At 36.4% G+C, this 17,751-nt stretch overlaps 1 protein-coding gene across 11 annotated transcripts in view; it reads left to right on the forward strand.

Annotated features, from left to right (window-relative positions):
* Positions 1-17,751, forward strand: part of GTDC1 (glycosyltransferase like domain containing 1) — a 379,309-nt gene that overhangs the window by 126,770 nt on the left and 234,788 nt on the right. For all 11 annotated transcript variants that reach the window (XM_045839087.1, XM_045839010.1, XM_045839173.1 and 8 more), the window contains one exon: positions 2,516-2,718. In XM_045839087.1, the coding sequence (XP_045695043.1) occupies positions 2,540-2,718 (179 nt within the window). In that variant the 5' untranslated portion in view covers positions 2,516-2,539. The remainder of the gene's footprint in view (positions 1-2,515; positions 2,719-17,751) is intronic.

The raw sequence follows: 17,751 nt of genomic DNA on the forward strand, positions 1-17,751 counted from the left end.
ATAGCTGTATCTTTTTTCCCCTTCTCTATTTTTCAGCCTCCCACATGCTTGGTGTTAGTTCTGCTTGCTGATTGTCTTGAATCTACAGCAGCACCTACACATACTGCCTCCACAGTTTGCAGATAACTCATGATTCAGACTCATAGAAACATCTGTAACTATATGGCATAATATGTGCTCTAGATTAATCATGGAAAAGGGCAAAATAATGAAGAATCAGAAAGCTTTTTTCTCTTCCACTAATATTGATGTTGCTTTCTTTGAGGTTATATGAGTGAAATATTCTTTAGAGTGGTTTATATCACATTCTATCACTTGAGGAAATATCTCAGGACATTTTTACTAGAGTCTTTCAGAGACCTTTTAAGAATATATGGTGCATATATACCTTAGCGTGGTTAGGTCAGAGGAAATAATGCAAGATAATAGATATCTGTGTTGTGATCTAGTAAGCAAATTAATGTTAAACTGCTTTTATTCTTCCTTTAAACCTTTGATATAATTTTCAGAATTGCCTTTTATTGTTCTCTCTAGTTACTTTCTAGAAGTTTTCATCATTTGAGGGAATAATGGCTACAATTTTGTTAAATGTGGAAGTATTTTTTAACTTACTGAACTGTGTCAAGAGTTGAAGTTTCCAACTAGCCTGAAAAAAATTAAGCCTCCGCATAGCTAAGCCTCTGCATAGCTTCCTTCTTAGCCACAAAACCTGTGGGGCTTTTAAAATTATATTTGAAGTGAAAGCTGCTGATGAGGAATGGGTGACCCCCACTGCATTCAAAATGCTTGTGTATGTCCTTCCCACTTGTCCTTGATGGATAGGAAGGAGGTCACGACTGAAAATTACTGGAGGATTTGAAGGTATTCATTCTCCTTAAGTAGGACACTTTATGCTTGTAATGGGAGGGACAAAATACTTATTACTGATTGTAGACTACTAGGCTTCAGTTTCATCTTCACAACCACCTCTGTGGTTAGTATTGTTGTCCTCACTTTAGAGAAGGTGATAGTGAGTCCTACCAAGTTAGGTAGCTTGACCAAGGTCATACAGCCAGGAAGTGACAGAGCTGAGCTTTGAATTTGTATTTCCCTGATCCCAGGGTCCATGCCTTTTCCACTTGAAGAATACTGTTTCTTAATTTGTAGATAATTGAAATATGTGTTTGTGTATTTTTCCAAAAAAATGCTTACTAAGAGATTCAGAGATCAGAAAATAAGCTTTTATTCATTTCTGGCATTTTTTTGAAAACCATTTGAGACATTTTGCTTTGAAATGCAGTTTAGGCATTGCTTTGAGCAAGGTGAAGTACAGTTTTATAGTGAAGAGCATCACTGAGTTGTTGAGACTAATAATTTTGTGGAAAAACATTATTAAGAAAGCAATATGCCATTTAATGAGTGGTATTTACTTCTGTAATAAAGGAAAATTCAAACATCTGGAATATTTTTTAAACAATGTAGTGTTTATGTTTCTTCCTTACTTCTAACAGGAAATAGCATATAATTTAAAATGTACATAAAAGTTTTTATATTCATGCATACATTTTTATTTCACTAGCACATTAACAAAAGTCATATTATTCAAATAAAAATTTTCTTGATAGCCAGTTCTCTACGATGAAAATTTACCATGTTTTTCATAATAACATTATCTTTCTTTATGGATTTGTTGTTTAAAGAAGGGTAGTGGAAATCTTGCTGGTTAATAGGCGTATAGCTTTACTCCACGTTTTTGGTCTTTCTGTGGAAGTGGGATATATACAATTGTGAGGAAGTGATCAAGGTTTGTTCAGTGTCTCCAGAAATTATATCTTAAGATTTATGACACTAGAGAATTAAAATTTGAATATGAATGTGCTTTCTTATAAATATGCATTCATTGGAGACTTTGATAGCTGCTGCATTTAAAAATGGATTACTGTATTTTGCCGTGTATAATGCACAGTTTGGGCACGAATTTTTGATAGAAAAATAAGGATGTGCATTATACCTGGGTATAATGATCACATACCATGGGTATAATAATGGGGAAAATAATCTCATGTATAATGTGCACAAAAATGTGGCTACATTATATGGGGCAAAATATGGTAATATGAGAATTACAGAATCAGAGAACGTCTGAGCTGGAAAGGGCTTTACAAATGAAGCGCTCTCGGAGTGGGAGACTGTCCAAGACTGGATGCAGTTCTAGGCCATGCCAGTTCTGAGTCTAGTGAGTCAGATCAAAGCCGTTTCAACTAGGAAAGGACCTAAACTTCCTAGAGTAGGAGACAAAACTGAGTCACTGTGGAAGTAATCTCAGGGCATGAAGAAAACAGAAATCAGAAAATTGGAACATCCTTTATGTCCTCTTATTTTAAAAAGTGGGGACAAAACCTATTTTTTTAAAATTGTGTTTGTAAATTATTTATATTTGATTTCTGGGTATGATCTTTTAACTTATTTTTATTTAAAAATCTTTATACACATATACAATATATTTGAAAATATATATTTTTTGCTTATTACCTAGAATCTGTGACAGTTTGAAGGGCTGATGAGTACTCTTATCATCGAAGCATTCTATGGAGGGTCGCATAAACAGCTCGTGGACCTTCTCCGAGAAGAGTTGGAAAGCTGTGTTCTTTATACTCTTCCTGCAAAGAAGTGGCATTGGCGAGCACGGACATCAGCTTTATACTTCTCTCAGAATATTCCCATCAGTGAGCATTACAGGTAATTAGAGCTGAGGCTGCATCTTCAGCCTATTGTTTGTTTTTTTTTCCTCACCTGAGGACATTTTTTCATTGCTTTTGGGGTAGGGTGTGGGGGGTGGAGAGAAAGAGAAAAAGAGAAAGTGAAGTATCGATGTGAGAAATATCAATTGACTGCTTCTCATAGGCTCCCCAACCAGGGGGGCTCGAACATGCAACCCAGTGTGTGCCCTGATTGTAATCGAACCACAAACATTTGAGTTACAGGACAATGCTCCAACCAGCTGAGCCACACTGGCCAGGGCTTCAGCCTGTTTTTAATGTACCTGTATAAGGATGTTGCTTCTCTGTTGATATCTATGAGATTTTCTCCAACTATGGAATTGGTCAGTATGACTGGTCAGTACAGACAGCAGAGCAGCAGAGTACGTTATACTCTGAGGACTACAGGTTGATAGAAAAGTAACCTTATTTATTTGTTTGTTTATTTTAAAATATTTCTTGATGTCCTTTTAAAAAATAATTGTTCTTTTTTTAGGTTTTGTTTATGTATTTTTTGATAGAGAGGAAGAGAGGAGAAAAACATTGGTAGTTGCTTCTCCCATGCCCCCACCTGGGGACCTGGCCTGCGTCATAGGCATGTGCCCTGACCAGGAATTGAACCAGCAGCCTTTTGGATCAGGGGCTGGTGCTTACTGTACTGAGCCACACCAGCCAAACAGTGACTACGTCTAGAACCTACATGTCTTTTCTCATTTGTCTTATGATTTTATCACAGGCACAAGTATGGGTATGGATGACACTTTTTGGCCTGATAGAGTTGATCTTGGGCCTGTTGGGTTTTTTTCCTTGTCTTTTCTTTTTTTTTTTCTTTTGGTTCCATAACCTCCAACACCTATTTTAGTGAGTATGCTGTTTTAGTTTATCATGCCTGCTCTATAGTAGGAGCTAACATTTTAAAGATGGATATGACCAAAGTCTCTGCCCTTACAGTATTTAAAAACTATTGAGATAGAGATAGACATGTGCATGCAATGAGAGTACAAAAAATACAGAAGTTGTTTTTTTACCATGACAAACTAGAGGTGGCGTTATATAGTTGGCAAACTTTGCTTAATCTTGAAGAATGGGTAGATTTGGGGGACACAGACCTCACTTATGAATTCTGATTTGTTATGAAGTGGGAACTAGGGTCATCTATTAGAAAGTCTTATGGGACACATTAAAAAAATGGATGAGAAATACTGATTAGAGTTTTAGGAGGAAAATGTAGAATGGAATCCCCTCGAACATTTATACCTCTTTATTCTCTTTTTGAATGTACTGCCAAGTGTCTCCTGATTGGTGAACAGTGGAAGATTTCACTGCCATGGTTTATATATCTGAGGTTCTTGCCATTCTGGGTAGGACTGCATAGGTTTAGGCAGGAGCCAGGAGTACCAGGCTGATAACTAATGCAGTTAGGGCAGACAGGTTGTTAGAGAAAGGGCACCTGGCGAACTGCAGTGCCCACCTTGGCTTCAGTCACTGTACCTATATGCTGCTTGCAAGGTGGAGCAGTCACAAGGGAGACAGGAGCTTGAAATTTAAATATAGTTGCTGTTTTTTGTAGTAATGTGGGGAATTCAGAGAATAACCCTTTTGGTGAATGAAAACCATTCATCATCTTTGAGAACTCAGATTGTCAGGTAGAATAGAAGTGAGCACTAAGGTCACATTGCTTGGGATTTTAAAGGTAAATGCTGTTTTGGGGTATATTGAAAATTTTGTAACTTTTCTAACCTCAACTGCATTTTTCCTTACATGATTTAACATTTTGTATTCTGACATTGCTAAGTGAATATTGTTGATTCACTAAGAGTATGAGAAATCTCAATGAATGTATCAATATAAAAGTTTAAAGACAGTGATAAGACTATTGCTGTGTTAAAGTCTGTTTATAGTTGCTTTCACATCTCCTTTGTTTCCACTGCACCAGTGGTATTTTACAAGAGGTCAAGTAGTCTGGTTGAGTTTATGGCACATTTTCATTTAATGTTACCATTTGATAAAATAAATTTCTACAGTAATTCAGACATTGAAATGAACCATTGCTATATCTCTCTGCCATTAGATTTCATTTTGATTATGCAGTTTTTCAGGGTGAAATGATTGTATTACAACTATATGTGTGTGGATAGCATGCAAACAAACCCTTCTTCGTCCATGGCTTCCCCACACCCTTTTAGGCCTGAAGCATTTGAGGTTAATCACCATATTGCTCTTTGAAGCTGTTTTATTTGGGGAGTAGATTTCTGAAAGATCGAGGTGTAATGTTTTACTCGTTCACAGCCAGAACCTCCAGGTCTGGTGTCTGTGATCTTTCAAGGACAGCCAGGTGAGCCATGCAGTTACCTGTATTAATCTAATCAGACTTCATAAAGGACCTGCCTCAGCAGCTTAACTTACAGTCATAGTTGGCCAGTGGTGACATGTGCTCTTTACCAAACAACTTTTCTGAATACTTTTGGACAAACAGTTGCATCTTGGACAAATAGTTGCATCTTGAAAACTTATGCTAAGTTAAAAATATGTTCATGCAATTGTACATTGAAGTGCAAGAATAAACTTTTATTACACCAGATAAATCTGATCTCTGTAGAAACTTTTAAAGATATGAAGAGTTTTTGTTTTCTGATTACTTCCTCTTTGTATATTTGGAAAATGAAATCACCAAAATTCATAAAGAGAAAATGAATAAGCACCAATACTGCCTGCTATGCAAAGTCACTGAGAACAAGTAGGAATGTGTCTGATGAGGAAGATGTTGAATAGAGGTGCATGCTATTTGACAACTTCTGTACATGTAGTAACTGTTATGAGCTTGTTATCTGGCAAATATTTTGTTACTAAAAGGATAAATGCCTCAGCTTAATTCATCATTGGATTCTACTTTATCTTGACAGCTGAGAGGATACACCACAAGTCACATTTTGGGCTGTGTAAAATGTTGTTAGAGATCATAAAACCTCCAGAAATTATTGTTTCAAAAGTAGTCAGTAATTATTATAAGTTTTAGGTAATATGAAAGCTTTGCCTTCTGGAAACTTCACAAAATATAGCAAAATGTTTTTGAAGATGTACCTTAAATTTGTGTTCTGAAATGTATGAGTCATTTGTCCCAGGATTGAGCCTTTCTGTTTTATTAAAATACACCTAGACTATGCATCAAAGACATGTTTCTTTTTGCAGTATCTATACTGAACTGAAAGAATCACTGTTACTTAAAATCGTTTTTCACTCTCAGATGCTTACAGTTCTATGTTCACTCCATCTGAGATATTGTGGCATTTACTGATCATTGACCATTTAACAGTTCTCTGCTGTTAGAAAATCACAGTGTTCTTTGGGGTGGCTAAGTACCCAGCCCCTGGGAGTAAAGCACAATTGACTTAAGTGCATCTTAATGATTCTGTTGCTGCCAAATTTTCCCACCTTTTCTTACAGCTAGGAATAGTCATTCTGTCAGTAGGTTTTGGCAAATTTGATTTAAGTATATGACTTGGGTGTTCTTCCAACGAAGTTTTTTTGTTTTGTTTTTGCTTATGGAAGGAGAAAGCCATCTCTCCTTTCTGCATCTGGATGTGCTTGTGATGTCGGCAACCATGAGGTGAAAAGATGAGGATAAAATGCCTGGGCTGCCAAAAATGGCTGATGGAAGGCCAGGAAAAGCCTGGAGTAGACTTCCATTTTGAGCAATACAGCCACCTAGTCACCTGAAAATCCTGTGTTCTAAAACATTTACAAATGCTCTGTAAAATGTGAGATTTTCTTTTAAATCCATAGTTGAATTGAACAAAGTAAAAGGGGATCTAAAGAGGCATCTGGAAATTAGAGTGGGAAGCTGGCTTTGAAGCTGTGGTTGCCTAATTTTCATAAAAGGAACTGGTTATGTTACAATCTTGAAATGAAATATTGTTTTGCTCTAACCTGAATTAAGAAGCTTTCACTGTTCTCTTTCTCTCTCTCTTTTAAATTCTTACCTGAGGATATACTTAGAGAGGAAGGGAGAGAGAGAGAAACAAAAAGAGAGAGAGGGAAGTATTGATGTTAGAAACATCAATCAGTTGCCTCTGGAATGTTCCCTGACCAGGGATCGAACGCACAACTTTTGGTGTACGGGAGGACACTTCATCCAACCCAGCCACCTGGTCAAGGCTTTCATTGTACACTTACGAGAACTTGTCCAAGACATACTAAGTGACGGAAAATAAGGTGCTAAGCAGTATTATTTATTAGGTGCTACCTTTGGTACAAAGAAAGGAGGTTAGAAGAACAAAACAACAACAGAAGTTGTTGGAAATGAGTGAAAATGGTTGCCTGAGGTCCAGTGTAGCAGGAACTGTCCCCACTCCCCTTCCCCTTTCCCTGTGCCCTGGCCAGCCTCCTGCTGCCAGGATCTGCATCAGGCTGTGAGCAGCTCTCCACAAGTGGTTCTCGCCCTTCTGATGAAATCATTCTGAAGTTTGTGCAGCAGAGAAATCATTAACAGATTCCTAAAAAAAGCCTCCAAGTCAGGAAATGCAGGAGCATGATTCTAAATAACTCATGGGCCACAGAAGAAATCATAATGGATACTAAAAAATAGAACTGAATCATAATGAACATATTGTGTATCACAAAGTGGGTTGCATCTAAAGTGACAGTCACAGCCACATCATCTTTAATAACTCTATTTTTATTTTTTTATTGTGATGAGTAGGGCCCCTGTTACTTGAATCTAGGAGTAGTTCTGGGAAGAAAACTGTAAGAAAAGTAAAAGTGAAATTGAAAGCCCATTTCTAATTGAAATGAGCAAACTCAAAGTAGTTATTTTGAAATAATAAAATAGATAACCCACAGGCATGATTGATTTTTATAAAAAGCCCAATTAATTTTTATTTTATTTTATATTTTTTATCCTCACCCACAGACATACTTATTGATTTCAGAGAGATGGGAATGGAAGGAGAAAGAAAGGGAGAGAAGCATCCGTGTAAGAAAGAAACATGGGGCGGTTTCCTCTTGCACATTCCCTGACCAGGGACCAAACCCGCAACCTGTGCATGTGCCCTGACCAGGACTCGAACCCAGGACCTTTTGGTTGATCGAATGATGCTCCAACCAACTGATCCACCACTGGCCAGGGCAAGGTGCAATTAATTTTTGGAATGAAAAAATATAGCTACATATAAATCAGAGATTAATTTAAAGGAGGAAATGCTCTTAATAGTTCCATGTTAATACATTTAAAAACTTAAACAAAATGGGTAATTTCTCAGAAAACCATAACTTACAAAACTTCAGTTAAAATGAAGTAGAAAACTTGAATGGAACTATACTCATTAAAGATGTGGATGCATTAGCTAAAAATCTTCCACTAAAAGACAGAGGCTGGTTTACTGTGCCAGTGAAGCTCTACCTCTGTCCCAGCTTGTGTTGCTTGAGATTGATTCGGTGTTTCATGCTTCAGTTTTCTGTTTCTTGTAGCCATACAAGTCGTAATACATGTCGATTATCATTGTGATACCTACCCCTTACCCCTGACCTTTTTTTTCTCAAATGTCCAAGGAAGGGTGAGGAAAGCAAGTAGTTAGATAGAAAATGAAGGGAATGAAAGTTCATTTGGGTCAAGTAATGCATAAAGTGAGGCACACTTTAATTTAACACCACTTGTATTATGATTTGCCATTTTCTTTAATGGTGCCATGACTTTGGCTTTTCTTTAAGCAGATTCTTTTTTTAAGGAATGTGTGATTTTTTCCCCTTAAATGAGCTATCCCCTATGAAACATTGAATGTAACTTTCTTTGGGAAAATGAATATTTTCAGTTGATGTGAATTGCCTATGTGTGTTCGTTGTTTGTACCTAGCCATTATGAAAAAAGTTATGGCTAAATTAGTACATTATAGATAAATTAATAAGGAAGGTGGTAATCTCTCAAATAATTCTTTTGTAAGTTAGTAATTTAATTACTTTGCTTGGTAATTATATCTTATTTTGAATTGTACTTATTAAAGATATAACCTTCTGAATAATACTTCAATAACAAAACATCTTTTCATTAAAAAATACTTTTTTGAATAATTTAATATATTTTAATTATGAAAACACTTTTTTATTAGTGTGCATCATAGCTGACAGTATAAAAGTATATGATGATTTAAGAAGTTGTAGCTAAGTGAAGTGTTAGGTTTACCTAGGGCAGTCATTTTACATCTCTGTAGTAAACCGAATAAAATTTAATGGGATTAAATAATAGTAATAACAGCTAAACGTATTGAACTCTTACCATGTGGTAGACATTCTGCAATCCTGGAAGTTAGATACTGTTTTTCTGGTTCGACAGAGGAGGAATCTGAGGCTTAGAAAGTTAAGTTACTTGCACTGGATCACACAGCTAGCTGGTGGTCAATATGTGATTTGAGCTCAAGTCTGGCCACCTGCAAGGTCCATGTACTGTTCATTCTTTTTTTAAATTGATTTTATTGAGACAACATTGGTTAATAAAATTATGTAGGTTTCAGGTGTACAGTTCCTATAATACATCATCTGTATACAGTATTGTGTGTTCACCACACCAAGTCAAGTCTCCTTTCATCACCATTTATCCCCACTTTTCTCTCTTCTACTTCCCCCAACCCCCCTTTCCCTCTGTAATTACCATAATGTTGTCTGTGTCGATGAATTTTTTATTAACATCTTCTCTTTTTTACCCAGTCCCCCAAACCCTTCCTTTTTGACATGTCAGTCTATTCTCTTTGTCTATGAGTCTGCTTCTATTTCACCTATTTATTTTGTTTATTAGATTCCACATGAAATCATATGGTATTTGTCCTTCTCTGGCTAGCTTATTCTACTTAGTACAACACTTTCAGGTCCATTTATGCTGTCTCAAAGAGTAAAATTTCCTTTTTTTATGGCCCAGTAGTATTCCATTGTGTAAATGTACCAGGGCTTTTTTTATCCACTCAACTACTTATGGGCACTTGGGCTGCTTCCAAATCTTGATTATTGTAAATAATGCTGCTATGAACATAGGAGTGAGGTGCATATAGTCTTTTTAATTTATGTTTTGGGTTTTTTCAGCTGTATTCTCAGAAATGGGTTCCAAGGCTGTTCCATTTTTTAAATTTTTGAGGAAACTCCATACTTCCTTGCACAGTGGTCTCACCAATCTGCATTCTTACCAACAGTGCATGAGGGTCCCATTTTTCTCTACATCCTCACCAGTATTTGTTGCTTGTTGATTTATTAATGATAGCCATTCTGACAGGTGTAAAGTGATATATTATTATGGTTTAAATTTGCATTTCCCAGATGAGCATCCTTTCATATGTCTGTCGGCCATCTGTAAGTTCTCTTTGGAGAAGTATCTATTCAGGTTCTTTGCCCATTTTTTAAAATAGGATTGTTTGTTATTGTTTTGATTTTTGCGTTTTTTTGGTGTTGAGTTGTATAATTTCTTTATAAATTTTACATATTAACCCTTAATCAGATGTATCATTGGCAGATATGTTCTCCCACTCGGTGGGTTGTCTTTTGATTTTGTTGACGGTTACCTTTCCTGTGCAAAAACTTTTAATTTGGAGGTAGTCCCATTTGTTTATTTTTTGTTTGTTTCCCTTGCCCAAGGAGACATATCAGAAAAAATATTGCCACAAGATATGTCCATGATCTTACTGCCTATGTTTTCTTCTAGGATTTTTATGGTTTTGAGTTTTACATTTAAGACTTTATTCCATTTTGAGTTTATTCTTGTGTATGGTGTAAGAAGGTGGTCTAATTTCTTTTTTTTGCACATATCTGTCCAATTTCTCAAATACCATTTATTGAATAGACTGTCTTTACCCCATTTTATGTTCTTGCCTCCTTTGTAAAATATTAATTGGCCATAAACACCTGGGTTTATTTCTGGGGTCTCTATTCTGTTCCTTGATCTATATGTCTGTTTTTATGCCTGTACTGTGCTATTTTGATTACTACAGCCTTGTAGTGTAGTTCGATATCAGGTAGTATGATTCCTCCAACTTTGTTCTTTTTTCCTCAAGATTGCTGTGGTTATTTGGGGTCTTTTGTAGTTTCATATAAATTTTTGGAATATTTTTTCTGGTTCTTTGACATATGCCATTGGAATCTTGATAGGAACTGCATTAAATCTATAGATTGTTTTGGATAGTATGGACATTTTAATTCTGTTAATTCTTTATACCCATGAACATGGTGTATGCTTTTACTTATTTCGGTCTTCTTGAGTTTCTTCTTCAGTGTTGTGTAATTTTCTGAGGACAGGTCTTTTACACATTTGGTTAAATTTATTCCCAGCTATTTTCTTTCTTTATTGTTTGATGCAGTTGTAAATGGGATTGTTTTCTTAGTTCTTTTTTTTTTTTTTTTGGTAGTCATTATTGGTGCGTAGAAATGCATCTGAAATCTGGACATTTATTTGTGTCCTTTTGCTTTACTGAATTCTTTGATCAGTTCTAGTTATTTTTCTGATAGAATGTTTAGGGTTCTCTATGTATAGTATCATGTTATCTGCAAATAATGATAGTTTTGATTCTTCCTTTCTAATTTGGATGCTTTTCATTTTTCTTCTTGTATGATCACTGTGGCTAGGACTTCCACTACTATGTTGAATAAGAGTGGTGAAAGTAGACATCCCTGTCTCATTCTGATCTCAAGGGAAAGGGCTTTTAGATTTTGCCCATTGAGTATGATGTCAGCTGTGGGTTGTTCATTCTCTTTAAGTCCATATACCATTGGTTCTTTTCATGCGCATGCTCATAACCACTATACTATCTTATACTCTGTTTAGAGGGGTAAATAAATTAGGTAAATTAGACCTAAGTACTTCTTGAATAAAATATACTACCAGATTTTACTATTAGAAGTGGGTGTGGTACTTTTCAGAGTCTTGAGAAGTATCAGTTTTTGAATCTTATTATAGGCTGAAGGCTGCCAACCAGGAGCTTTTCTAGATTTGTGAATCTGTGATTTTCTCATTTTCCCTCAACACATTTCTCTAGCTTTCATCCATGGAAGTCACAACTTATTTGAATTTTCTTCTTTTGAGTTTTTAAATTAAAATCCAAATAAAATACTACATATGACATTTAAAAAAATCATTTGGTAGACTCATGAATACACAAATAACATTCTTTGTTTAGGATGTTCGGTACCTGCTCTTCCCAAATTATCCTCCAGCCGGTATGCTCTGAAGTTCTCTAGCTGGTTTATGAACTTGACTAGAGACAGCATTTTAGTACACCCCAGCTCACTTACTATTACCAGGTGTGTGCACTTGTTGGGGTTTGGGTGATGTTCTGCCACTGTATAAATTACATTGTCAGTAGCATTACTGTGCAGTGCTTCAGCATGTCAGTAGGTGCAATCTACCATTCCATAGTCTCACCAGCATGTGACTGCTCCATTTATGAAAATTGGCCGAGTTTCCCCATGGCTGTTACCCAGCCAACCAGATTCCCTGTCCTATACTGCCTAATTGTGGGATTCTCATTTGGTTTGTTTTCCTACCAATCTGCTCAACTGTCTACGCAGAGCACACAGCAGCTTTCCAGTATTTGTACAGGGCTTAGGGCTTTGTCCGCAATATTTCATTTCAGTGAAGTCTCCTCTGGTTGACTGTATTGTTCAGAGTAGCCATGTGGACTTTATTTTGAAAACATAGCTAACCACAACAGTATAGAAATAGAATAATACTGCAAACCGAGTAACTAACCACTCAGTCTGTCTCTTTCCTCTCTCTCACTCTCTTCCCTTTCACATATTCACATGAATAACTAACCTTTACATGACCCTAATAAACTCTTCATTGCAAAACTGGACATAACCCTGTCACTGTGCTTCCTAAAGGCTGGTTTCCAGACGTTGTCTTTTCCACTTTGTGTTTCTTTGTCAGTGCTCTCAAAAAGTTAAATTTTCCAGTTGCAGGAAGAAAAAAGTTTTCTTGTTATGAAGTTTGTGGTTTATTTTCACAAGTTGCTAATTCAAAAGTGTTTGAATAGTTAGTAGCAATCACTGTGAACTCACTGCTTCCAAGGCATTAAGCATGGCTGTGCAACTTCTAGTGTATGTTTTCAATATCCCTTCTAGCATATTTAAAAAATAAAATATCACACTTAAGATTCCCGAGTAATGGTTCATATGGATACAGGACATTATTTCTAACAGACCTTGTACCTTAAAGTCCTCTAGGGTAAATCTCCCATATATTTACCCTTTGAAATTTGCCAACTGTATTTTAAAAGACACACTGGATTTTTAATACACTTTTACAGAGGAGAGAAAATCATTATTTTTAATGAAGGGAATGGAAAAGACATAAAACCCCTAAACAACCCTAAAATGGATGCAAATATATTATTGAATAAAAGAGCTCTGGCTATAGAGGAAGGACCTTCATAGTTTGGCTTTTAGATGTAACATACTTATTTTTGACGTAATCAAAACTATAAGTCTGATCTTAGAGTGCTTCTAATCTAGTTATTTTTAGGTGTTGAGTATCTTCCGCATGGTTTGTCTCCATAGCCTGGAAAAAACCTTTAGGAAATGAAAGGTATTTTTATTGTAGTTCCATTCCCCAACATTTATTTCTTTGTTTATTTGAAAAAAAATTCTGCTTTTATTAAGGGCTTAGTCAATGAAAATGTGTTTGCTTTTGGAGCTATGTAGGGTATGCATGGTGTTAGTGTCTGGCCGACTGTCTGTAGGGCCACTAAAGCTGGCGTGCAGATCATCTGCTACCCTTTCTTTTTTTGAAGTCTCCACTCTTAGAGAAAGTCTTCAGGCTTGCCTGTCGCCCAGGGGTCAGATTTGGTCTCCTTTGGTCCAAAGGCAAGCCTTTGGACACATTGGCTTGCCCATTAAATGACTAATTCTTGTTCATTTTTCCTTTCTTTATACTCCTCTGTGGTTCATTCCCATGACAGACCAGCTAGTCTCCTGACCAGCCAGCCCACGGAGATAACTGCAGGTGGGAGGCAGGGGCTGAATCAGGCCAAGTGCTCACAAAAAAGCATTCATGTCCCTTTCGTCTTTCTTTCTTTCCAAAGAATATAGTCCTGTATTCTAGCGAGTTTTTTTCCTGTAAACAGTCTTTCCTATATTCCTCTTTGTTCACCATCTCTTACTGATAATAAAAATTTAACAGTCCCCCCACCTGCCTCCTTTTTAGGAGAAATTCTTGGTGGTTGACTGTGTGGTAGAGAAAGGGCTGGGGCGGGTGGTGAGATGGTTTGGCCTAACAACCCGCCCCCGCCCCCGCCACTCCCCTACCAGTTATCTTTTAGCTCTCTACTAAGCTCGTTTCCTGTTCTCTTTCATCAACAGTTATTAAGAGCTTGTATTTTGAGAGCCAACTTTACCAACTTATGGCCCAACTTTACCAACTTGTACATATGGTGATGTACGGCCCAACTTTACCAACTTGGACATATGGTGTAAGCATTTAGTAAATTCTTTGTTGATTGAAATAAAGCTTTATGCTTATAACCGTTTGCTAATACATATAGCCTTGATTGAAAACCATCAGTGACTTCCCATTGCATATGTAAAAATCCAGATTACACACAGGGTTTGCTGCACCCTGCCTGCTTTTGCAACCTCGTCTCTCACTCCATTTATCTCATTAATCTGCTGCAGTAGTGGCATTGGCCTTGTTCCTTCTGAAATATCTAGCTCTTTTCTGCCCCAGGTCCTTTTGCTACTTGCTGCTCCCTCAGCTGGCAACAGCAACTCCCACCTCCTCCCCAACCCCTTTGATTATTTCTTCCCATTCTTTAAGTCTCAGCTAAACTTTCACCTTCTCAGAGAGGCCCTCCCTGACTACCCCATCTAAAACAAATCCTTCTTTCAGCATCCTGTATGTCCCCTTGTAATAACATATAATTTGTAAGTATTTTGCTTGCTTGATTTATTTTCCTTTTTATTATACTATCAGTTCCACAATGACAAGGGCCACGTTTGTCATTTACCTTTTTTTATCCCTAGTACCTAGTATGCTGCCTAGTAGATAGTAGCTGCTGAGTGAGTATGGTTAAGTGAATGATTTCTTATCTGTGGGTGTGAAATGCAAACAAAATATGGTTGCAATAGATTTTGCTAATTTGCTTGCTTTTTTTCTGTATGAGCACTGCTAGTAGTCTATGTTGGGATATTATCTCTTATACACAAAAACTGCGCAGAAACTTTTAAAGTCCTGTGTTACTCAATTTTATGAGATTAAACTAAAGAATTCCATACTTATTTTTGTGGGTTATATTAATCATACTGTGAAATCAGTCATCCTCCATTATGTAAATTTTGATAAGAGAAAATAAAATTTTCTGGAATTTCCCGTGTATAAAAGTGTTTCTAGAAAAAAGTTCCTAATTTAGGAAACTTTATGGAACCTAGAATATACTTGTGATATTTTGTAAAATTTCACAATTGTATTTTAAGGCTTTTTAGTTTTAGCAGTAGCCACCCACAAGCAGCGGCCTTTTAATTTATGGTGCAGAAGCTATAGGAGAAATAAGAAATTAGAGCTTGGCTCAAAGAGATATTTTGTTTGGATTCTACATTTAAGCTTTTTTTAATTTTTAATGTTTTTAGATAGACATTCTTTGTTTTGGTCACAAACACCACTAGTTGCCATTGTTTTATACTAATTGGTTTTTCGCATTTATGTTACTTAACTAGCTCATTTAGGGCTTTGTGTTTGTAGCTTCTTGTTTAGAATCTGTCCAAGAATGAATCTTCAAATGATGTTTAATAAAATATATTTAAATGTACGTATACATAAAAAGAGTTTACTAAAAGAATATGTAACTTGTGTTTGTAAGAAAACCCAGGGGAATCAGCAGTCTTGAGTTCTAATCTCTGCTCTGCTATAAATTAATTGTTTGGCCTTGGAAAAGTCACTTTTTAACCTAGAGTCTTAATATTTTTCATCTGTAACTGAAGGTTTTGATTTCATTTATTGAGCTCTGTGATGTCGTGAACAAGGAATTAACATCAAAATTTAAGGAATCCTAACATAAAAGACAAATTGGTTCTCTTATTCATCTTTATCAACCACTGCTTATTTTAATACAGGAATTATTTCTTTGTCTATTTTGTATATCTCTTTGCATATTTAGCTTTTATTTTTAAAGTTAGAGACTTTTGGATAATATTTTTTTTTCCAGTAGGGCTTCTATCTTTTAAGTTGCTTTGATCTGACTTACTGTTTGGATCTCTTGTTTCAGCCTTAGCATTTAATGATTATTTGCCTTTCAAAGAGAAGGTGTTGACCTTCATGTTAGCCATCTGTGTCTACAGGGCATGGGACATGGGGCATGTACCCTGAATCCTGAAGATGCTGCTGTAGAACTCACATAGAAGAGTCAATACTGCAGAGAGAGCAGCCTTTCCTAAAGAAGTACTGAGAGAAGAGTATAATTCTCATTCCAGAAATGCTGGGGTAGGCCTGAGAGGATGTTAGCGATTGTGATAGATGGAGAGAAAATTGAAGAGTGATGTAGGAGAACGAAGTGCTGTGAACAAAGGTGTTAATTATGTTGGAAATCTCAAAAATCTTGGTTTAGCATGACCATATTCTGATCTGGGGGGAGTCCTGGGATATTAGGTTGGGATGATAAGGCAGATTTTGTCTAGTTCATATACAGCTTTGAATTCAAAGGTAAGAACTTGGGGAGCTTTTGCTTTGAAGGCTCTGTTACTGAGGACCCTATTAATTGCATATGGTAGAAACCTAATTCAAAATCACTTAAGCATAAAGGAAGATGTACTGCATCATATAACTGAAGGTCCCAGAGCAGTTGACTTCAGGCAAAGTTGGCTCCAGTGGTTCAGTGATATCATTAAGCCTTCTGATTTCTTGATCAACTTTCCTCTGGTTTTGCTGTATTCTGGAGTAGGCTCTCTCCAGATGGATCTCTCTCAGAGCTAAGTTTACATCCCAACTGCCTAGTTACCCTGCCTGAGAGAGAGTACCTCTCTCTTGGCAGGTCTAACAAAAGTTCCAGAATGATGAAAAAGAACTCTTTTAAAATATGTGGCCTTCGAAAGTGTTGCTAGGGTAAAAGGCATCTAAAATAATGATTGGTCAGGCCTGGGTCACGTGACCACTTTGGAATCAGGAAGTGAAGTCAAGCCCATCCAAACCATACGAACTGAATGCAAGAGAGCAATAGGAAAATTACTTTTCTATCATTTGAAGAAGGGAAAGTAATGTTTTATAGGCAAACATGAGAGGGAGGTAAGGAAAATTGTACATAGGATGATTATTACAGCAGTCTAGGCTGGAGACCATGGGTGAGGGTAGAGATGGTCATTGGATTCTAAACATCTAATGAAGAAATAGATTCTGAATGAGAGCAATGATTGAAGAAATGGAAAATAGTAAAGAACTAGCACTATGAATGAAATTTGTGGTGTTTGCTTTTGTCTAGGAGCTGAACTGAAATTTTCCTTTGTCTTGTCTATGAGAAAAGAAATTGGGTTACAAATTAATTTAGTTAAAATCACAGTGTTATAATTATTTTTAAAAAGAGTTATACCATTGTAAATCATTCATATTTACCCACTAAAATTGGATCAGTGGGTTTACTTTGGCAGCATTTTCAATACTCCATGTACTTAAATGTAGCAAAACTTATTTTTCTTTAAAAATGCAATGTAATACTGCCTCTTTTCTCTATTTATATAAAATTTATAGTATGCGCACACACTGTGCATGTGTGTTTATGTATACACACAATTAATAAATGAATTATTACCTGGTATTACCTTCTGAAACTTATCTTCCCCTGTAAAAAATCATCAGACATTAAGTGTACCTGTAGAGTTTTTATATTATGCTATGTCCCAAAGTAAAAATAAAGCTTGGGGTTGCCCCTCTGCATAGTATCCAGTTCAGAAAAGCCCATCTCTTCCTCGATGGTCTGGACTAAGATGGCATACATTTGAAGAACATACACTGTGTGCCAGAAGTAAATGATAAAAGGTGAATAGGGCAGTATGCTTTAGGAAC

This window comes from Phyllostomus hastatus, unplaced genomic scaffold (genome assembly GCF_019186645.2).
Source record: "Phyllostomus hastatus isolate PE091 unplaced genomic scaffold, TTU_PhHast_1.1 phas_contig_1, whole genome shotgun sequence".
In the NCBI taxonomy this organism is placed as follows: domain Eukaryota; kingdom Metazoa; phylum Chordata; class Mammalia; order Chiroptera; family Phyllostomidae; genus Phyllostomus; species Phyllostomus hastatus.